The 24755-nt window shown below is 32.4% G+C and overlaps 1 protein-coding gene across 8 annotated transcripts in view; it reads left to right on the plus strand.

The window, feature by feature from the left end:
• Positions 1–24755, plus strand: part of LOC118744526 (venom metalloproteinase 3) — a 175742-nt gene that overhangs the window by 49394 nt on the left and 101593 nt on the right. For all 8 annotated transcript variants that reach the window (XM_036477584.1, XM_036477585.1, XM_036477582.1 and 5 more), the window contains one exon: positions 13492–14016. In XM_036477584.1, the coding sequence (XP_036333477.1) occupies positions 13492–14016 (525 nt within the window). The remainder of the gene's footprint in view (positions 1–13491; positions 14017–24755) is intronic.

Consider the following 24755-nt stretch of genomic DNA (forward strand, 5'->3'; position numbering starts at 1 on the left):
GAAAATATGAAATATACATACTGTCATTTTTATTACACCAACGCAACACTTCCTCCCTAGCTTGTCTATCAAAAGTATCTCCTTAACGCTCATCCATAAAAATCTCCATACATCTTTTGACACTTTTGCTTTTTCATTACTTTTAATTACTATTTTATTCATAGCTACTGGCTTTGCTCACTAGGTGGTAGACATACATGCATAGGTGGATGTACATCGCAACAACGCTTCTGGGTTTTAATATCGCTTGCCGTTTTTTCCTCTTCACTACTATATACAAATATATCTATGTACATATTTTTTCCTCCTAAATTTGTGACGTTGGCTTGCATGTTGAAAACACGTTTCAAATGAAAGTAAAATTTTTCAATATGTGAGCGAGTACTGGAGTGAGTGTCCGCGTGAATGCGTGCCCCCAGCAAAAAGCCACAATCAACAAGCTATAAGCACACAGCAAGCAGCCAACAGCCAACAACCCAAAAGCATAAATAAAGACAAAACCAAAAGCAGAAATAAAAATAAAAACAAAGGCCAATAGTTTGTCTGCGCTTACTGGTGCGCATGCGCAGTCATTTGCCTCAGCCGGTCAGCCAAACTGGTTATTGGTTGGTTGGTTGCCTGTTTCGTCGTTGTTGTTAATTTGCCCCTTTTTGTATTGTTGTCATTTATTCCTTCTTGAATGCACTTTCGGTTTCGATTGGCACCATTGACAAACGTATGGGGAAATTATGAATATAAACTCACTGGTAACGAAAAGTAAAGTAAAAAAAAATTAGAATAAAAACAAAAAATATGAACAATCAAAAAAAAAATTTAAGAAAAACATATAAAATTTAAGAATTAAAAAAAAAAATAAATCAATAAAATATCAAACATGAAACAAATAAAATGAAGCACAATAAAATAATACAACAGACAAAAAAAAAAATAAAGTAGAAAAACAAAAATATTAAAAAAAGTTAAATTAAAAAAACTTAAATTATAAAAACATAAAACCAAGCAAAATAAAATAATATTTAAAAAATAATATGAAAGAATATAAAACAAAACAAAATAAAATAAAATATGATACAGAGAAAAAATATAAATTAAAAGATATAGCAACAAGTAATTTTTAGCAAAAAAAACCGACTTCAACTCTCATATAAAAAAAAAATATATATATATATATCTCATGATCCGCTGATCGGATCTTAACCAGATCGAAATCGGTTGACGTGGTCCAAAGTTATGCGGTAACATACATAAAAAAAAAAAAAAAAAATATTCCTCCTTTTTTGGAAGTCGGTTAAAAATGAACCACAGACCAAAATAGAAAATACACAAAATTAAATAAATAAGTTAACATTGCAATACATTTAATTAAACAAAACAATAATATAAAAGAAAAGAAAATAAAAGAAAATAAAATAAAATACAGATAAAATATAAAAATTAGAAAAGGCAATACAAAAAACTGAAAGTAAATTAATAAAACATGAATAAAAAATTTAAAACATAAAAAATAAATAAGATACAATAAAAAAACATAAAAATGAATAAAATAAACCATAGACCAAAAGTGGAAAATAGTTGAAATAAAATAAAAAGTTAAATTAAAAAATATAACCATTAAAAAAATTAAAATAAAATAAAAAAATAATATAAAATAAAATAAAATACAGATAAAATTAAATTTAGAAAATTAAAATTAGAAAAAGTAATATAAAAAATTCAAATTGAAAAAACATAAATGAAAATACAAAACACAATAACTTAAAAAAATTAATAAAATAAAGTTAACCTCAGACCAAAAGTCGAAAATAGAAAAAATTAAATAAAAGAACTTAAACTGTAAAAAATAGCAATACAAAAATTAAATTTAAAAAATAAAGTGATAATAATAACAAATACAATAAAATACTGGTGCCAGGTTGCACCATCAATTTTAGATTTATCAGCCTCTTAAAAACTCAAAATACATAATTTTGTCCGGAAAAGTTATCATTTTAAATTTTAACTGTCTGATAAATTTTAAAATTGATTGGTGAAACTGGGGAGTTAACTTCAAAAGGCTAAAAAAATATTGCTAAACTGTAACAAGAAAAATGTTTTTAAAATTTTTGCATTAAAATACTTTTGAGAAAATGTTTCAGCTAATTTTAACCTTCATTTTTTCGCTTAAACATTTAGTTTTATAGTTTTAAATTAAATTTTGATAAATACAAGTCACTGAAATTTTCTACAGTCATTAGCTACTCCTAATTAAAAAAATAAAATAAATAAATTAGGTGATTTGTAAAGTATTTGTGGAGCTATGAGTTCTCGGTAATTTATTTTTTTTTAGCTTTTCTTGAGCTGCCAATATACGTAATTTAAAAGCTAAGTGATTTCTATGAATAGCTCCTAAATGAATCGGTTAATTACCAAATGCAGACTTATTCCCTTTGGTAATTAACCGATTCATATATGATGAGCTTGTTTTCTTCCGCAGTTTTTCAACAAATTCTCGCTTACTAAACTATTTCCCACTGCAACTAGTTTTAATGCACGTATCGCTTTATCGGTTTCTTTTTTCTTGCACTCGCTATGCTTTAAGCGTTCTTTTAGCTAGCCGATGACTAAATCGACTTTCTTTATTATTTAATTTATGACCTTCACCATTTCCTCACGTTTTTCACTATATCTTCTCTTTCGATTGGTTTAGTCTCGAGCTACTGATTGTTACATCAGTGGAGTTGGTAGTTTTTGGAGCGTAAATAAGTTGAGATTATATGTAATAACACTTCAGCATAAATCGATTTTTTTCACGCACGAAATATGAGTACATAATGGAGAGTGAGAATGAATTGAGGTCAAGTTTATGAGCAGTGACTAAAAAAACTTTTACGTGGAAGTTAATGTCTTAAAATTAAATATGTATGCATAAGTTAACGGCGCGAGTATATATGTATGCACACACATACTTATGTACATAAGTGGAGGTAAATGCAAAGCTAATTGTTTTAAATGAAAAAAATACTAGACCGTTTTTTTTTTAATTTTCGGAGCCAGAAGACGCCTTTTCTCGGAAATAACACAAACATAGCGCATAGAGGTGGAGTTTGCTTCTTGGTGGCAATATGTACAAGGGGAAATTTAATGGCTGACGAGCTGAAAAGATAGGGTCTTTCTGGTCAAGAGGTGTCCGAATTTGGTCTAAAGAGCTTTAGAAACTAAGTACATCTCTCGATAATTGATGGGTTCTTACGAAGGAAAGGAGAATAAAGCATCACTGAAAATTCGATCATGTTTCCCAATTTTTACATGTATATCAGGGTGCTTTTCTCGGCGAATATTTCTTTTTCCACCCCGGCCTCGAAATTTGGGGGAAATACCTAATTCTTCAAAAATCTACAGCTCACAGCCATTTTATGGCATAATCTTGGCAAATGATGTTTTTTCTTCGGATTTGAATGCCCTACAAAAGTTTCTATTGCGGCGTAACCCTAACTGCAACCAGCGAGGTAGTACGTGTCGCTTTACCCATTTTTATCATAAAATTCTCGGTTTTTTTTCTTCCTATCTCGTAAATAACTACAGAAAAAAATTAAAGTGACAAACTTGTGGAAAATTCAGTGAGATATTGGGCTTTGAAGTTGATCAACAATTTTTACAATTTAGCTCAATGATTCATGGAAATTCCACACTACCTCAACTCAGAACTCATGAAAAGAGAAATCCTAGCCTGTATTCAATTCTAGAAATTTTACGAAAATTGCAGCTTCCACAACATCTGACGAACCGACATAGAAGTTATTTTGTGTCATCTTCTCTATAATGAAATTAAATAAAATTAATCTGGCTGCCTGTGGGGCAAGTATAGTCCATTTGGTATTTAGCGGTACCAGATGTAGACCGTACTTTAAGTAGACTTACAAGTATGCATAGATCCTTCTCGATTCCAAACTGATTTGTCCTGAAAAGTTTCAGTAGAGTGCCCAATAGCGCCGGCCATAATTAAAGTAGTGGTGTGGTAGTTTTCTTGGCTCCTAGCTTTAAGCATTCTTGCATTCAGTGATTCCTATGCCAAATTTTTCAAACTCCAAAGAAGATAGAAGTCTTTATTCAAGACCCTGAGGAAGCACTATTACATTGAATTTTTTTGTTTCAGTGCTTGTGCAACCCATTTCTTGATCTAATTTTGTGTATAAACATATATGTAAAGGAGTTTTCCTTAATAGAGCTTCAATAGTGCATACCTGCTGGCATTTACCAAGTGCTATTGCAGCTCATCTGAACATTGTGAACTTTCATTTTCTTTGTAACACTATTACTTAATGAAGAAATACTGATTTACCGTTTGCTTGCAATTTTACTTTAGTAAATTGTTTCATTGCAGCTTTTCTGCATATTCTGCACTCCTAGCACTGCGCAGCCTTCACTGCATTTAAGCTGCCTCATACTTGTAGTGAAATAGCAACATAAATAACGACAATTGAGGTTTTGACTTTTGCTGACTTCCTTTAGCGGATTGGAAATTGCAGCCAAGGAAGCACGAGCGAAACACGAGGAATGAAGTGTGTTAAATAAAATAAGACGTGCTGGGAAAATAAGGGGCTAAAGATCATTTTGTGTAGCTCCGATTGCATATGGGTGCGATGCGAAGTGGCATGTGGATTCGAAAAGATGCACACACGTACATCTTTTTTGCAAGCAAGATAACAGTAAAACTATGATTACCTGCCGGTCTAGGAAGCAAACGGCCCAGCATCTTGGTTGTTTTATAACCTTTACTTGTTGCTAGTTGCATCTTTTTAGGCAATGCTTCTTCTTCTGTTTCCCTCAGTTAAATTTTACTACATTTACTAAGTAAATTTGCTGTTTGCTGTAGACTTGTATCTTTGCTGTCCAATTTTTTTCGCTCTCGCTGTAGTTGCAAATTTATTTATCTTCATTTAAGGTTTGGCCGACACTAAGATTACCTTTAGACAGGAGACTGTGATTAGGGTGCTAGCAGTTGTTGTTTTTTTTTATATACAAACGTACTAGCATGCAAACAAAATTGGTTGGCGGTTTTTAAATTTTATTACTTGCTTGTAGTTTTCGTTGTCGAAGCGCTTCTGCTTCTCACTTGAAATGCTGGTTTTCGGTTAGATGCTTTTTTTTTGGTAGCGTTTACTTCTGAAGAATTTTTTTTTTCGAAAAACAAAACATGCTCATACATGTACTACATATATACACTGTGTAGTGACGTCGTTTATGCTTATGCGTACAAAATTAAAATTAATCCGCCTTTACTTGTTTAACTCTAAGTAGCTGCTATTGTTGTTGCTTGCTAGTGGCTGACGACTGTTCGCCTTTGTTTGTGTGAGACATTTGGCGCAGAATGGTTACAGGGTCATTTGCTCAGAGGCAAAGCGGCAAGTTTTGTGCTCTGTTTGTTGATTTATTTACTGGTGGTTATTTGTTTTTGTGGTAGAATCGAAATAAAAATTTACTTTTTGTATGATATGTACATATGTATGTATGTACACGGTTTTCAAATGTGTGGTCTTGTCCGCTTTCAGATAAGTTTTGCTTATTTTTTGTATAGTTTTTTTGGAACAATTCTTGACGTTGACTTTTTTGGGCACACAAAGGCAAGCGATAGTTTACGCTGTATTTGTAATTTTAATCGATCTCGATTTGTAAAAAACAAACAATAGAAGATATAATATTTCGCAATAGTGCTCTTTGATACCATTAAGGCCTATTGAGTATTATTTATCAGAGAGATTATTAATATGCATATGCTCTAGGCACATACTATGCACTTAAGAACTGTCTGTGGTTTCATAACAATCCAAAGAATGGAATTGTAGCGAAAGTGCATTAATGCCGAAACAAGACACCTATTTATGCTCCAGAAACTACCTGACTTCGTTCATATCATATCACTGGGAGACTTCTATACTCATACTAGCAGATGCCCGGCGTGCTTCACTGGGCCTTAACAGTATTTTTTGATACCCATGTTGTAATATATCATTTATTTTATCATGATTAAATACAATTTTTCAAAGAGGTGGAAACTCTGCTCAAAAATATGTTCGGCAGTAAACTTTCCTAAACCTCTCTAATTTAATACCCATATTGCAATATTTAATTTATCTCACCAATTAAAATAAATTAAAATTTTCAAACATGTGGCAACCTCCACAAAAATATTTTCGGCTGGAAGCCTTCTTAAACCTCTTTCTGTTGACAGACATATTGCAATATTTACTTTATCTTAACAATTTACTTAAACTGCAACTTTCATACAGGTGGCAACTCTCTATTTTTTTCTGTATTTTAAGTTAGAGCTCTGGTAATACATCGGTGAAAACTGCATTCAATTTCATGCATTAGTGTTCGAGTGATGCGCGTACAAACATGCAGACAGACAGACAGACAGACTGACAAAAATTAATTGTTGATTTGTCTTCTATCGCTCTATTAAACAGCCTTGCCCCACATGTGCCTTGGTATGGTAACCAGCGTTACAAAAAAAGACATACGCCAAATTGTTGGAGGGTGTGCAAAAGCGTTGGGCACCACTTGAAGGACAGGGAAAGGACTCCAATTTACATGCCGCAACTACGACTTCTTCACTTTCGGATCTAAAATTAGTGAAGGAGTCTGAGTTGCTGTCTCTTAACCTGATATTGAAATTGAGCATCCATATAAGCTACGGGACTACGGCAGCATTTTCAAGGCCAATATCTATGCTGCAACTGAAACAGATGAAAAGACTCATGTGAAAATATTTGCATCGCTCCATTAAGATAGTAATAGCTATAATGACAAATTCGTTGATGTATGAACTCTATGTTATTAGCCCAACAGACAAGGAATTGAGGGGAATTAGTGGGTCAATATGCTAGCCAAAACTGGACTAAATTTGCCACTGGAAAGATCACCAGGGATTTGCCGCTCCCTAAGTTTTTCCAGTAGAGAATTAGACGTAGCAATGATATCGAAGGAAAGATTCCTGTGCAAAAACCACCAACTATGTTTATTGTAATACTTGCAAAGCTGGGTTGCATGTTCCTATTTGAATTATTGTGGGACACTGTCTCACAGCATCCCAGAGTGGCGAATGCATGGCATGCGATGAAGGTGACTCCAAACACACTCTAAAACATCTCCTGTGTCACTAAGTAGCTTTCGGCAGTATGCGACTCAGCAACCTTGGCTCTGAAAGAAATTGCAGAGCAAAGGACTAGAAAATAGTTAAAACTCTCTAAAAAGTACATTTTGACTTAAGTTTAAACTGAGTTCTGCTTTTTTTGGGGCAACTTAAGGGGCCAGCAAATGGTTTAACTCAACCATGAATTGGAGGTTTGATCTGTTCTATTTTTAGATTACTTGTATAAAATTTTAGTTCAAAAAGCAAGTAAATCATAAATTTTATATCCACGTTGTTTTGGAATAACACCTTAAAAAACTTAAAAAAAAAAATAAAGAATAATTTTAAATATTTTGCGACACTTTTTCTAATATTTAATATATAGTTTAATTTATTTTTTCAATAAATTTACTTATTTTTTTTTATTTTTTACACAGAACTTTAGAAACAAAAAAAAAATTATTAAAATTAAAAAAAATAATAATTCGTTTGGACACTTTTTCGGCATAAAATTTTATTTTGAAATTTTTTACACATTTATAGAACTTTAGAAACACAAACTTAAAAAAAAATAATAAAATTTAAAAATTAAATTTAAAAAATTTGCTTGGTCACTTTTTGTAACATTTAGTGTTTAGTTAAATTTTTTTATAAAGTTTTGCATACAGCTGATAAGAATTAATCGCATTAAACGCAGAATTATATAAACGCATTGTAGACGTCTGTGCAACCTCTACAAACATTTTAGTTTCAAAATATCAGCCAAAAAAAAATACATTTATGCTGTGCAACCGAAGATTTTTTAGGCTTACATAACTACTTTTTTATTTTTTGGCATTACAAAATTTATTCATATTTTTCCACTATTTCATTCTATAATTTAACCAGTTATTTTTCATTGTCGTCACACGCTCACCCAAAGCAATTGCCGCCGAAGTGTTGAGTAGCGATTAAAATCAAAGACAAATTTTTCGTAGTAATCGAAATTTACATAAATTTGCATGATCGCCACGATTGACGACCGCTGAGAGCGATTGGTCAGATGCAAAAGCAATGTGAAAAAAAGATTGAAAACAAAATATGTTTAAACATAAAAATCATAAGAAAATATTTTTGATTAATGTGCATATGTCATTGGGCGCGAAATTGAGCGTAAGATAAATGTGTTTATGTTAATTGGAAGTAACGAAAAATTTGACAAAAAAAAGAAAAAAATACGAAATAGAAATAAACAAATAATAGTAATATTGATAATTAAAAATAAACATAAAAACTTATTAAAAAAATTTCAACTTTGTCTTCGAATGCGATTTGCTTACAGGAAAAATGCATTTTATTTTGAGATAGAGAATTTGTAAAATCTGATGTAAACTTTGAGTTTGGTACAAAGTAGGCCTGAGAATTGGATCTCATTGTTTTCTTTGCCTTGAAAATTGATTGTTTTAGCACTTCATATGTATAGTTAATGCTGAGATGAAAATGAAAGACTTAGGGCCGTTTTCTCATCTAAGCTTTAGATTACCGGCCAATTTATCGTCTCGATATACGAGTTTTCGTTTTCTCATCAGCGCATTAATTTCTCGAATCGATAAATTGTTGCTTACCCGTTGCAACCTTCAAAATTTGTACCCAACTTTAAATTTTGGTTTGGTTTTGGTTTATGAATCAGATATATTAGGTATTTCAACCAAGGTTTTGGTTTTTGCTAACAGTTGCTCTTGCTCTATATTTGCTTATGTTGCATTGCCAACCTTTGAAATTTTATGACGAATGTAGTGAAGTTTCACTCTCGGAAATGTAGTGAAGTTTCACTCTACGGAATAACAAATTTATTTTTACCTGTAAGATAAAAACCAAAACACTTTAAAGTGAGGAACAATTTATCTGCCCTGTTAGTAAAGGCAACTATACTGCTTACATTAGAAAACGGCCCTTAAGCGAGCAACTTACCGGCACGGAAAACAGAAGCATTTGCAATCTTGTATTCCTAAAAGTTCTTAAACTTAAATATTTATATTTTTTATTAGGCCACAGAAAGAATACGGAAGTGCAATGGTCTGAACTAAAACGGGGTATGAGTCACTCTTTGAATTCGGTTTGAATTCTATCAAAAAATTACTTAAAAAGCCACGGGCTGTGCACTAAAGAGCTCCGCTTTGATAAAGGATTTGCTGGGAGGACGCAATAGGAATAAGTTCGAGAGTTGCAATAACCGTCTCAAAGGAGATACATAGAAACGTTCAAGATACTCGTTCTCCTACTCGAATTAAAAGCAAGATTTTTTGAATGTTTCTCGGCCCAGGTATTGAACTTGGATGCTAGCGGTTGGTAGTATGCAGCCCTATCCACTCCGCTTCATAAAATTTAATAAAAACTAGCTTTAAAACATCAAAAATATTTATGAATAATAACATTACAAATAAAATAAATAAAAATAAAATAAAATTTAAATACTAGTTTGGCTTAGTGGGGGCTTAGCACGCTGAGCATAGCACACCTAACAGCAAATTGAAGTTACATACATATAACAACAAGAAATCGTTAAACAAAATTTAATGTAAAACAAAGCCATAGACCCAGCCCGCTTTTGCGCTGAACTAAACAACACTAAACTAAGGCAAGCTGCGCATGCACAAACTAGAGTACACGATTTACTTAAATGTAACTGAGCTGATGCTCAACATTCATCAAAACAAAAACAAAAAGAAACACAACATAAGGCAAAATGAAAATAAAAGTAAATGAAAATCCAATAAAAGTAAAAAAAAACACAGCAACAAAATAAAATTAAAAAAATGAGCGCATTACACCACCTAAGCGCAACAATAACTGCACGCAGACCATGCAAACGCAACCAATTCGCGCTGGTACGAGTATCAAGCAGCAAATAAAAGGAATAACAGCTGCATTGACTACTTATGACGACAATGGCGTTGGAGTCGAAATCGTAGTCGCAGTCGCAGCCAACATCAACACCGGTATTGGTATCGACAACGGCGGCGCAGCGAAGACCAAAAAACCCTGCAGCGACAAGGCAAACCACATTTTGCCAGGCGGCGAAACCAAGCTAAGCCAAGTCGAGCCAAGTCAGGCCAACTAAAGTCAAGTCACCGCAAATTCAGCTGAAACTGTAGCGCATTGGCTTGACTTTTACATACGAACATATATACATACATACATATGTATGCACATTAGGGTGCCTCACAAAAAAAAAAGTTGCAGTCTTTCCACCGATATTATAAGATTTACTATATTTTAAGACTTTCGATTCGCAAATACCTCGAAAAATCGTTTAAATTCGCTGATAAAAATTTTAAGCAGTTTTATGCAGGCCGTTTAAGCTTAAACTCTCCACCAACAAGTTGATTTTTTGGAAAAAATATTTAAACATTTTTTTTTTATTTATAAAAAATCCGATTTTTGTTGGTTGGTTTTATTTATAAAAAACCCAATTTTTGTTGGTATTTTCAAATAAGTCCAATTCACGTAAATTTTAGTATTTTTTAGAAATATTTTTGCTAAAGTCGTATGGCCTTATTCATAAAAAATGAAGTAGCTTTAAAACAGGTTATAAACCTACTTTATTTTTTATGAATAAGGCCATTAAAATATAACAAATTTTATAATTCCAATAGAAAAACAGCACCGTTTTTTTGGTATTGGAAAGCGATGCACCCTAGTGTACAGCTTTTTTATATAGATAAACGTCTGTGAATTTGTATACATTTACACAAACGTATGCAGTTAAGGCGCGTCTCTTTCTTTGCCTTTTGCCGCTCACAGCTCTAAAAAAGTTTCGAATTGCATTTTGTTGTTGTATGAACGGTTCGTATGCAATATTAAACCGTTTTAATGCTGCTTTGCCCCATCTTTTTTTGTCATCTCTGGTGCAGCACAGCATCTTCAGCAATTATTCTTCTGTGTTTTTCGCAGATTTTTTTTTTGCATTTTAGTTGTCCATATTAAAAATGTAAACATATTTTTCTTTTTGCTTTTTGGCTATTTTAAGAATTATCGAACGGTTTTTTCCAGTAGCGTATTTAGATTCATACATGCATATGTATGTACTTATGTATGTATGTAAGTTAGTAACCTGAATTGACGCACAAGAGCATATATTTATTTGCAGTGGCAGTTAAAGTTAATCATGCGCAGTGGTGCACCGAAAAAAGGGGGGCGCGTGGTGTCTATACCAGAGGAAGTTCAAGCCAATCATTATGTCTTCGTTAATGCCCGGACCCCTACAGAGGTTGATTAATTTGTACATTAAGAACAACTAATTGCCTAGCAAGAGCTCAACATGCGTACATCATGAGATCTTTACAATGAGAAAAAATCAACTAAAAATTGTTTAATATTACCAAATTGAAATTTGAAAAGAAATCAGAGCGTTTTTTGTTTAATATTAGCAATGCCATTGTTAATATTTTTAACAATCATTTGGTATAGTTATTCGCAACATCTTGAGTATTTTAAATAGGTTTTTTTTTGGCAATTTTTTCGTTCGAATACGCTTATGTTCTGCACTTCACAGATGATTTTTCATAGTTAAGAGACACAAAACTTAAATTTGTATTATAATTTGAGCGTGTTGCCTCTGACGGCATTTAAACCCGGATCTTCTGAAAGTTAGCAAATAACAGCAAGCATCTTTTGATACCCACGTACAGTCGTTCTGTTGGTTTTGAAATGTTCACATTGAATCAATTTTCTTCATCGTATTACTGAGTGTTTGTTACCGCTCTAGATATCCTTTATGATATGATTCAGGTTTACTTGAACTTAGTGAATAATAAACTCACTATAAATGCAATTAAGACGGATTTCGTTCGCTGTCGCTTGTCGCTTTCCGATTGAATCAAACATTAGTACTTGTTTCTATATAGAACACTGTCGAGGGAGCCTAATATTGAGGAAAGGGTAAAGGCAGTGAGGTGAGATGAAAATTTGCCGATCAAATTTAACCGATGCTTTATGATTCTTATTTTTTTTTTGATCAAGAATAATCGTTATTTTGGATTTTTATTTCATTGATAAACTTTTGTTTTTTTTTTTATTTTTCGCTCATATTGGTTATAGCTTTTAATTTTTTAAATCATTATACGGTTAAAAAGCGGTCAGAAAAACGCAAAAAATTCTAATCAACGGATAAAAAATAAATAAGTAAGTTAATAGTAAAAAATAAAGATTTTGCAATGATCTTAAAATAAAACTCTTGATATTTAACAATTATTATTGATCCCTGCAATAAATTTTGTAAAATATTTTAAAAATTCGTACAAAATAATTTCTTAATTATCCACAATTTCCATTTTTTTCTATTTCTTAGAATATTTATACCATTTTTGCAAGGATAGGACTTTACAAAAAAAATAATACAGTGTACTATTCACAGCCAATTTTACGAAAGTAATTTAAGTGAAAAACGATTTAATTTTTTTAAATTTTATATGGAAATTGACAGAAATTAAATTGTATTTCCCATTTAAATAGCTGGTGAAACCGGCTGCAAGTATGAATTTGTTGAATTCAGTGGACAAAAAATTACTACAAGAATGCTAAAGAAATAGCACAAAACCTTGATAGGCAGAAACGTTCACCTAATTGTAATAAAATGTTCTGCTAATAGAATTCGTCAGGCAAATTAACATTGAAAAGCTCAGCCCTTAATACAAAAGCAGCAAGTAAGCCAGCCATTTGTTATCGCTTTTCTATGCTTTGAGTCTTTTATATATTTTTTTTTTGAGCCGAGTATTTTCTTATAAGCAGCTAATAGCTTAAATTTACCGCAATTTGTTTACAAATGTAAAGTAATTAAGCATAACTTAAGATAGACGTTAATGCGTCGAACTGCGGGGGACTATTAGAATACGATTAAGGCTATTTATTTACCCTGACCTGATTCACACGCACTGACAATTTTAAGTACGAGTACTTATTGTTGTATCAGCAGATAGTAATAGTATATCAAATTACCTGAAATAACTATTTGAATTATGTGGTTGTGACAGTGAACTAGAATAGCTAAATAATAGAGAAGTAAGCACTGCATGGGGAGGTAATTGAAAATGCCTTCAGAATAAGTTGTGAGAGATAAAATGCGAGTGTGAAGGGCTACCTTTGTGAGGTAATGGTAGTGTGGGTGTGAAAATGATTATAATTGTTTGAACATTAAAGCTTGTCACGTACTACCTGAGTGCTGTCTATCAGAAGCTCACACGATTTGACATTGAATTTGGTGCGAGCATTTGAATATAGATAATCGTTTTTTGTTTTCTTAAACAATCTAAAATTTTTAATAGAAATCGATTTACTTGTATCAAGCTTGTGACTATAACTAATTTCTTCTTTCCCTCTCCATTCCGTTCATTTCTTTGCAGTATCACAAACAAATGTCCCCCACACAGTTGCAATCGGTATTCCATGTGGAGAGTGCGGATGCTGTGCCGCATTATGAAGTCGTACAGCTGCTACATCACAGTTTCGATGATGGCGTGGCAGCAGCGGCGCCATTGCCTGAACACTATCGTCGGCGGAGACGACGCAGCATAAACAGCATTTCGTTGGACACAGATGCACGTGTACCACTCAAAGAGCCACATCATGTGAAAAAGGATTTGAGTAAAAACCCTTACTACAGCGAATTAAAAGCGGCAGCCAGTGCACCAGGTGCTGGTGGTGCGAATAGTTTAGAGCAAGCGACGCGTGGCAAATTTGCAGGCGATTTACGTGAGCTGAAGGAGCATAAGGTGTCATTGAATGCATTTGGTGAGAATTTGAATTTGACGCTGAAGCAGACAGATAGTCTCTTCAAGGGCGGTTCGCCGCACTCTTTGCGCATGTGGACAGTGCGTGAGGAGGCGAATGCGACGCATGGACTGGATATGGAGGAGGTGTTCGATGAGGTGAGTGGATTTAATTTCGAATTATTATTATTAAGTAGGGTGTTTCATAAAAAAGAAAAATATTATAAAAGCTGTTAGTGAAATACTTAAATGCGTATTTAGACATCTCACAGTGAAGAACACTGGAAAATATATAACCACGAATACGAGACATTGACACGAATTCAGCTCTATTTAGCTTGCTAAAACTTTATTCAGCACAGAATTTCAAGCTTACAAGCTTTAAGAATACTTAAATATTACAAAGAACTGTTGCTAAAAGAAAATCTAAATTTCTAGGCATAAACAAAATTTTTATTTAGCGTTATTCAGCCAACTAAAACTGGATTCAGCAGATTATTTTCCTCTTAATTTAGTTTTACAAAAAGTGCAGCGCATCCGATTTTAAAATGTCGCAAAAGAGCAGAAAACTAAATTTTCCGCACTCGCATAGTTTGTAAAACAGTAAAATATATATTCATGTGCTAAGTTTCAGCTGTTTCCAAATATATTCGCTGTATACCCTTAACAAGCTTAATTATGCTGCCTATAATTTTATACTTTTTCAGAAAATTTTATTTTTGAACTCAGGAAAAATTGTTTAATAACATCAGAAAGCGCAGCAAAAATAGTAGGAAAAGCTCGGTCAAAAACGTAGCAAAAGTGTAAACGGCAAAATATTATAATTAAAAAAAAAAAATATTATATTCAGCAAGTAAGTTGGAATTCAGCGAAAAATAGAACAATGCTATTTAACCTATTCAGCTTTTAAACCAATTCCCATTTGCAAAAAAGCATGAGGAGCTCATTCAGCTTTTGAAACATTAATTCAGCAAAATAATTCATGTTAACACCAGAGGGTGCATAGATGGTTTGAGATTCTGATAATTTAATGCAGCAAGATAAAACAGATGCACTACAAAGGTTACTAAGCTACACGCTCATGTGTTTAGATTTTTTTCAGCGGTTGTATATGTATATCGAATAAATTTGTCAAATATTCAGCTCATTTCGAGTACGCTGAATTGATAAAACAAACAATTCAGCATTACTTATAATCAAATTTTATATTTTCATACATTCATAATGAACATTTACTCAAGTAAATGCATTTCAGCGCAGGTTTAAGAGTAAATTTTAGGCGAAATTTAGATTTTGTAAGCCATTTATGGCTATTCATGTAAGTTTTAAGCAATTCAGCAGCTCTTTAGACAAGAACAAAGCAATTTTTAAGGCAATTGAGTACATTAGCCCCTTGCTTGGCTCGTTTGTAAGCAATTCAGCAGCATGGTTTTGAAATTAACTCATTATTTTTTTACCAAATACTTATGTATGTGTGTGTATTTATAAACAAATTTTATATTATCATATATTTAATCAATGAAAATTATTCAGTGCAAGTTCTATAGCAAATTTTTTAAGAAATTTATCTTTTTATGTTAGTTTTGCATACAAGTCCTCTATTCAGCGCAGTTATAGGGTATTCAGCGGCGGTTTAGCCACTAATAAAGCAATCTTTACTTTATCTTTGTGCATAAGCCTGTTATTCAGCTCGTTTATAAGCAATTCAGCTGCCTTGTTTTGAAATGGATAGTTTGTTTTTAAAGTAAGAAAGTGTGGTATACAAAATATTTACCGACACTTTATAATTTTGCCAAATCATCTTCACTCCCATTTAACACCAATTTGTATTCTATGCCTCACTAATGTGCGTGCTTAAGTACTTAGCACCGAATGGGAATTCTGTTCGATTTAATACGTTTTCTATTATAACTTAATTTTATTCTCTCTTTTGTTAGACATGAGTGTCATAACTGGACGTGCAGCTACGAGTATACATTAATAATAATAATAGATTGGCGCTTACACATATGTTAGTGTTTGGCCGAGCTTCTCCTTCAACTTGTGGCGTGCGCCTTGATATTGTCACACAAAGCGGAGGGACCTACAGTTTTACGCCGACTCCGAACGGCGATTGTATTTTTATGAGAAGCTGTTTTTCATGGCAGAAATACACTCGGAGGTTTGCCATTGCCTGCCGAGGGACGACTGCTGTTAAGAAAAAACCCTTTTCTAAATTTGTTGCGATGTTGCTTTGACCATACAGTATACATTATCTACATATTTATGTACATAAATTTACATATTTATTTAAGTACATTTTCAATAGCACTTTACTCAGTTTATTCCTGCCTGCTTTCTATTTTTATAACACTCGAAGCATTCCTTTATAAGTTATTGTGTGTGGTCCCGACTTGGTACTTTCTTGTCTATCGCAATTTGGTTGCTGATACTTCATATCTGTGTATACTTTTTTGCAATTCGAAGTTAGGTAATTTATTATTTTGCGCAAACGCTGAATTTTTAATAGTTTCTCTTTGTTATTTTTTCGACATTTTCTTGCGAATTATTCATTTCACTTTCAGTTTTTAAAAAACTTTTAATAATTTTTTTTGGCACTTTCGCCTTTTATGTGTTACTGCATTTCACCTAACGAGCTGATAATTTTATTTACATATTCATTTTATTAAGTACTTATGCATTCACTTGCACCCTCAGGGTGTGAATTTATTGAGCTATAAATGCCATTTGTGTGCCTAAATGCTTCCGCTACGAATTTAAGTCGAAGTGAATGCCGTCTTACTTAGGAGATCAGTATGACATTTTTTTTGAAGAGCATTAACAATAACAATAAGAGGTACTTGATTTCGTAGAGCAAAAAATATTAAATTTTGGAAGGCTGTGGCTGAGTTTAGAGACAAAATAAAAACAATGTTGTGTAGTTCAGATTCCCCATAGTTTTAAAGACTCTTTTTTTTAAGAAACGGCATATGCAAATAACAATTTTTTAGGTTATGTGAAAAAAGCGCAGGCTTTTTCAAATGCGTTCATTGCGTTGGAAAATTATTCAGCAGACTAATAAATAATAATTTTAATATTTCTTACTGCCATACTGCATGTTCTCTAAGGCAGAAATATTATTCCGCACTGTTTTAGATTCAAAATAATCAGATTGAACATTTTAGTAGTAAGTGTTGCACTTTTATATGAAATTCTTTAATTAAGCTTCTATTCAGCTTATTTGCAAGCAATTGTACAGCTTCCTAGAAGCAATTAAAGTGCTTTTTGAATTAGGTATGTAAATTTACTTTCTATTGTGAACAATTCAGCAATATTTTTTTCACGAATTAAGCACTTTTTGTGTCAATTTCAGGCAGCATTCTCTATAGTTGAGTTGTAAGTGATTCCGCAGCTTCTCGGATATGAAAAATTAATTTCTTATATAAGCTGTCATATAATATTTCTATTCAGCTCGGTTGCAAGCAATTCAGCAGTATCTTATCTACGTAAAATACACTTTTTATATCAATTAAACACGTTAGCCTTCAATTCAGCGGAGTTGTAAGCAATTCAGCAGCTTCACAGTAACTTTCAATCAAAACCTAATCAAATTATCTTTTATGCTCAACGTTATGCAAATGAATGCCTTTACAAAAATAACTGCAACGGAAATTTCAATTCCATTTTCTAGTTTTGTGAACGATTCAGCAGCAGTTTTAACACAAATAAAGTGATTTTTGTGTCAAATGTATGCAGTAGTCTCTATTCAGCTGAGTTTTAAGCGATTCAGCAGCTTTTCGGACATGAAAAATTGACATAAGATTTCTACTCAGCTCATTTGTAAGCAATTCGGCAACTGTTTAGTTATGAACAGTACACTTTCTTGTACCTAATAAGCGCATTAGCCATCAATTCAGCTCATTTGTAAGCACTTTATAAACTTTTTAGTACTAAAAAGGACACTTTTCAATGAAATTGGCTGATACGTTCAACTTTGTGAATATTGAATTTTTTGAAAATTAAAGTCTCTTAAAAATGCTGTCTTGTAGATACGCACCTATCCCTTACCCCGAAGGCTTAGTTGTTACGCCAACGCCAAATCCAATTCCATTTTCTTGTTTTCGCTTATGTTTTTTTTTTGTTTACATTGCCATTCCACGTTGCACTACAGCCTTTTATTATTTTGCTCTATTTCGATTGCAATTGCGTAATTCCCACCAATTGCACATACACACACACACACACACACAAAATCAATAAAAGAAATAAAAGTTTTAAAAACACTCGATTTTGCCGCAACAGCAGCAGCGGCTGTAACAAATTTTCATTGCGTCCCACTGTGAGCGTGCTTACATACACTCTAGCTCTGGCTCTAATCCCTGCAACATACTCGCTTGCCCACTCCCTGCCAGTGCTACTGCGCTTGCTTTTACCCACTCCACCCTGCCTCAACACTAAATCCTCCTTTTGCCACACACACACACACACACCGCAGCACATTTGATTTCTAACTCCTCGCCCCTACTCCTCCTCCTCCACCTACTCGATTGCCGCTCAAAAAGCTATGTATGACCGGCAGTTGCAACACACAACGCTGTGCTTGCCTGCAATATTTGTTGTTGGTAAAAATGTTGATTTTTTCACCTTTTCTTTGCTGCTGCTGCTGTTGCTCTAATTTCAAATGCGCATTCGAAATTGGTGTGCATAATGCAAATCGACGCCGTTTGAAATGTTCGACGAAATGTTGAAGCGAAAAATCAATATTAGGGGGAGGGCAACACCAATAGCCACAAACAAACAGTTCGTCGGTGCTTACAAGCACACACATATACATAAATATTTACTTTAATTTTGAGTTTATTTGCGCTTAAGGGTCTATCGCGTGCGCTGCTTTATTTCAATCTATTTTTTTTTTAACTTCTACTTGTTTGTTTACCTGCAATTCGTTATTTTTAATTTTCGATTTTGCCTCATTACAACGGGCAATCGCATTAACATTAAGCCAAATAATGAAAGGAGGGAAGGTGGTTGGAGGGGGAAAAAGTTCGTTACTTAAGTCTTTCGTTTATAGCGTTGCGATTTTATGTAATTGCCTGTTTTACTACGAATATTGTTTGAAAAAATAAAAAATAAAACAAATATTGCAAAGCCAAATCAACTGTCTGGCAACAGGAAAAATAATTGGTAAATAAGCATAATATTATTTGAAATTTTTGAAGTGCGGTTTTTAATGCGGCTTTTTTATTTCTTATTGTTACTTTTACGATTACTTTTATTATAATTTATTTGCGGCGGTTTAACTGCACTTAAACTTTTTTTCTGATTTTTTGCTGATTTTAAAGACTTGAATTGAAGTGCCGCTGTGCAGCAGGTGTGGGTGCTTCCTTGTTTGTTTTGCTGACGCTTTCATTATTCATTTGTTTGCATCACCTGTCAAAAAAGGTGTTATTTGTTATGAAGAAAGGGGAGACTGCATGTTTTAGGTAATAATAAAAGCTTAAAATTTCGATATGTAAACTTTTCAACTTCATTATTTGGGGTATGAAATTGCAATTAAATATTTTTTGCTTTTTATTTTTCGATACGAAGTTATCCCAATATATTTTTGAGCAGAAAACAGCCGTTATTGTTTTTGTTTTATTTTTTAGTCATAAGGACAGCGAACTTAAAATGTGGAAATTCTCGAAACATTCCGAAATGTAAAAAAACGCAAAAGATTGGCAACAAAAGCTTCTGAAATGTTCCATAAAACCTCCAAAAACAGGAATAATCCCAGAAAACTAGCTCTGCCAAAACAGGCGCTGTAATAGTTTCCCTCTTAATAGTTGTTAAAAAAATTCCGTAAATAGTAGCTCCCAATTGTTTAATCAATTCGCATCTCTGGACCATTACAATATGGCAGCTTTCTCCATTTGATGCCTTTCAGCCGTAAGTAAAGAAATTTTTACTAAAAGCCTCGGAAGCGATTTCTGTATAATTTCATGGTGATCACTTAAGGTTAACACAAAAAAATCAATAATTCTACTATTAAACCACCTTCAAAAAATGCAAACAAATTAAATTTCTTAAATAACATTTTATATAATTACCATGCCATTATAAACTCAAAAACAAAACACTTGCACCCTGTTACACTCAGTAAATTTGTACGCTAACATTTTCAAATTTGCATACACATTTACAGCTTCGCATGGCTTTTGCCACTTTCATCGCCCAACTGCACGACTTTATGCTATAATCTTTCAAACCGTTGTCTCTTAGCTGTTTACGCCCTAATGGCAATTAATTGTTCACAACTTTTTAATGTATTTATTTCTTTTCATCACTCGAGTAAAAGTAAAACTTCAAAAGTGTGGCAGTTTGGGGTGGTCCGATATCTGCCTTCAAACTGAATGCGGAAAAGCTTTTTCCCGCCTGTAAGAAAGCAGTAATAGTTTTTATTGTTGTGGTCGGCGCTACTTTCTTTGGCAGTTCCCAGTGTGTGGTAGACATTGTAGTAGAAAGGTGTGTCACGCGTGGGTGGTTTTGACAACGAACAAAAAAAAACAACGAAAATGAAAAAATTAAAAGCAAACGAAAGTAAATAAAACAAATGCAAGTGGCGCAGCCGAAAATGAAGGTGAAAAAGAGTTATAATTTGAAGGAGGAAATATTTAATTTGCAGTAAAAAAAAAATAAGTGGTAATGGTAAACTCGTTTACTGGGCGAGCAATTTTTCTGATTTTTTTTTTAGTTTTTTAATTGTACTTTCTTTTTTGGCAGTGCAGCAATCGAAAGGTTTTTAAATAGCTAAATTTTTTTAATATTTTTATGAAATAAAAAAGTATTATATACCAAAAATGTATATTTATTAAAAAAAAAACAATGAAAATTTAAATTTTGATATTAAAGGCGGTTAATTTTGTTTGGGAAATGTATAGACATTTAGCAATCAAGTCATAACAGCAACTTAAATTTTTGTTCAATAAATATTTATTATGTTTATAGATTAAGAAACTTCTAACTTTTAATTGCTTTATTTCTTTAATGCTTATTTCCGTCTGATTGTATTATTTAAGCTCGTTGGGATACCTTACACTGCTGAGTAGGAAAATTATAGTTTTTCATTAAAAAAATCAACAAAAAAATTATGATTTAAATCATCCACCATTTTCGGAGAAATTTTTTGCGAAATTTGAAAATTTCACCCACTTTTCAACTTCCTCGCTTTCGCTATCCAATTACATATGCATGTGTGTGGTTGGCATACGAAAGACTTAAGCCACAAACTTGTTAAATTGTTAAGTGATTAAGTAACAAACATCCGACTGAGTTGAGCATAAGAAAATGGGCTAGCGAAATATTTGACGATTAACATTTTCTCAAAAAATTATGAATCTCTGACTAATACAGAAATTAATTTACTAAATCATAACGACATGAAATCCAGTCAATGGAAGTGAAATTTTAAAAGAAAGTAAAGATTTCAGCCGTGGTACCATTTTCCTTTATATACCATAAATAGAATAAAGTTTGATGAATAATTTTTTTTATAATTTTTAACCAAAAATTTGTTTAGTCAAAATATTTCCAAATCTTTTCCTTGAAAGAAATAGTAGCAGATTTTTTTTCTTTTCGCCTTCATTAAATCAATTTTTATATCAAATTTGGGGCGTGACAAACTATGAAGTTTTCAATTTGTATGTTGTAAGCGCTTACAGCGAATTTGCATAATTTAGTAGTTCGACATGAGTCGGTGATTTTTACATAAATGCGACGAACCGTAACATATGAAAGACTTGAGCAACGAACTTGGCGAGTTACATAAGTAAATAAGCGATTGAAATTTCCACAATTGATTTTTAATTGTTGTTTTCTTTTGCAGAGTTATGCGCAATATTTTTTTTTTAGTTTTAACGAGCCCTAACCGCCAAAAAGATTATTTTGGATGTAGAAATATTCCCATATTACAAAAAATTTGATATTTTTCATTTCTTGAACAAAATATCCTTCTATAAAAAAATATTTTCAGAATTAAGAAATGACACTTTAATTTTGCCATTCAAGCATTTAATAAATTTGAAAAATTTATACCAGTAAATCCGTTCCTAAATTTTTATTTTTCTAAGTTTTCGTAAATTTTAATTTGTTATGCAAATTTTTCATATTCCCTTTTTTAACTCTGATTTTAATACATTTAACTAAAATCTTGTCATACTCTCTTAAAAAGGAAATATTCCTTTTACTTCCTTTGACATAATTTATTACAAAATTTTATTTTCCAACTTTTTAAAACCAGCATGCATTCAACCCTTCACCAATTAAGCAACAATGCAACAAAAAAAAAAAACAGCAATTCGCATTTTCAGACAATGACTCATACAGCTCCTACATACAATAAAAAGTACATTCATTAAAATGCTCCAATGTTCAGTATTATTGAAAAGCACTAAATTTGTAAAAGCCATTCAATTTTTTCTAGCCAGCAGCAAAACGTGTGACTTCAGCTATCCGTACTCCTACCCCCCCCAAAAAAAAGTAGTATAAAGTATGCAGTATGCAACGATTGACAGCCAAAATAGTCACAAATTATAATGTGCAAATTACGACGAAAAAAAGATCTGAAAAAACTGCGAACAAATGTGCCCAAAAGGCGATGAACTGACACACAGTGGGCAACTATTGTTTGCACTCTTTTGTGTGCTTTTGGGAATGAGTGAGGGAAAATAATACGAAAAAATTGTTTTTTTTTTGTTAGCATGTCAGTTATTGGCAACTTGAACTCACAAAAAAGGTCTGCTGATGAAAAAAAATTACGTTGCGCTGAGTAAATATTTGTAAGGTAAATGATCTAACAGAGTATTTAAATAAATACATACATGTAAGTAAGTAGGTGAATAACACATGTAAATAAGCAAACAACAGCGAGAATTTGCCAAGGCGTTTACGATTTCTTGGGTTTTTTAGGTTGTACTATTTTAGGTTGAAGAAACAAAAAAAAAAAACACAAAGGCGGTTTTGAATTCAAAAAGCAGAAGGAAATGTTGTTGTAAATATCGATGTTCTCTGCAACTCTGTAGGACTGCTTTTTAAAGATTTAATAAGGATTACACATATATTAAACACGAATTAGAGGCATATGCCACTGCTCAGTAGTAAGTGTTTTCTTTTTAGTTTTGAGTTGTGTAGTTATCGATATATACTCGTAGAGTATTATCTTTTTCTCGCAGCTCTGTCCGCGTTAAGTTTGATTTATTTTTACAATATCAAATGTAACAAAAAAGAAAATAAATTATATCACTGAATATAATATATATTTTTTAATAGGACTTATTGATTCGAGGTTCGAGAACGTGGTCACTGTGTCGAATTTCAAGTAAAATAGCCATTTTGGTATAAAAAAGAACTTACATATACTTTTTCATCATTCTTCTGCCAACATTTTTTTGTTTCAAATCAATAGCTCATTGGTATACATTTCTATAAAGCTTAAAGATATTTCATTTTTCAAATGTTTACTAAGTTAATTTTTTTAAACAAAACTGTAATCAAAATTTGATAAGACTTTAAACAAATGGCAACCACTTTTAAAAATATTTGCGAGATAAAGCTTTCTTAAAGATCCTTTGTTTGACTTGACTGTTTTTTTTTTTAGATCTTTCCATTTACTTATTGATTAAATTTAATTTGATTTATTAATAGGTGGCAACCCTCTTTAAGAAATACCTACAAACAATCTCACACACTCTCTCCCAAACCTTCACATTTGTATAATATGTAGGCAAAATTTCATTTAACTTTTCAATTAAATTCCTTAACTGGTGGCAACCCTTTTCAAAAAAGAATTTCCAAATATGTTGGTAAAGTTTTCACATAACTTCTCGGTTTGATACTCATTATCAAAATATTTTATTTAACTTATTAATTAAGTTGATTTTGAGTTTCAAAACAGGTGGCAGCTCTCTTTAAAAATATGTTTGAATTTATTTCTTGAACCCCTCTCGTTTGATACCCATATTTAAATACATATTTCACATAACTTCTTAATTGAATTGATTTTAAAATTTTAAACTGGTGGCAACCCTCATGAAAGAATGTTCAAAAAAATTGTTTTAACCCCTTCTTTTGATATCTGCACTTTTATAATATTTTATAAACCTTTTTAATTAATAGATTTTAACTTTTGATGAAGGTGGCAGCTCTCTTCAAAAAATAGCCTTTATGTTAATTCAAGCCAATAACTAGTGTTGGGCAGTATCGATACCAAAAGTACTCAGAACTCGATTCTCAAAAGGATCGACAGCACCCGATTTTTAAAAGTACCGATACTGAGTACTTCAAAGAACTCAGTACTCACAAAAGAACTCGAAAGTATTGAGTACTCAAAAAAATAAACTCCAAAGCACTCAGAACTTAAAAGAACTCAAAAATACTCAGTACTTAAAAATACTCTGTTCCAACAATTGCTTTGGTACATGTTAGGGATGTTTCGAATGTCATATTTTTCACATTCGCGAATGCGAATCTAAGTATACTTAAAGAAAGAATTCAGTACTCTGAAAAATACTCGATCCTTAAAAGTATCGATACCAAAGAACTCGATCCTCAAAAGTACTCGATACTTCTCAACACTACCAATAACCTATCAGTATGCCAAATTTTATGCAATATTTCTAACCTTTTTAGCGTGAAATAGTAACAAAGATACTCACACACTCACTCACTCACTCACAAACTTTCACATTTATGGTATTACTGGGAACAGGATAGGACTCGTAGGATTTTCCTAGTAGGATTTTATATAGAATAGTAACTTAAAGTAGGCTGCGTGCCCCCAATAAAGACTCGCAAGCGACGAATGACAATTTTAGAAATGTTATCAACAGTAAAAAATTAGTTAGACTCAAGATATTTAAGTTCGCTTAGGCTGGGCATCCAAG

This window comes from Rhagoletis pomonella, unplaced genomic scaffold (genome assembly GCF_013731165.1).
Source record: "Rhagoletis pomonella isolate Grant_MI unplaced genomic scaffold, Rhpom_1.0 Rhpom_scaffold_00008, whole genome shotgun sequence".
NCBI lineage: Eukaryota > Metazoa > Arthropoda > Insecta > Diptera > Tephritidae > Rhagoletis > Rhagoletis pomonella.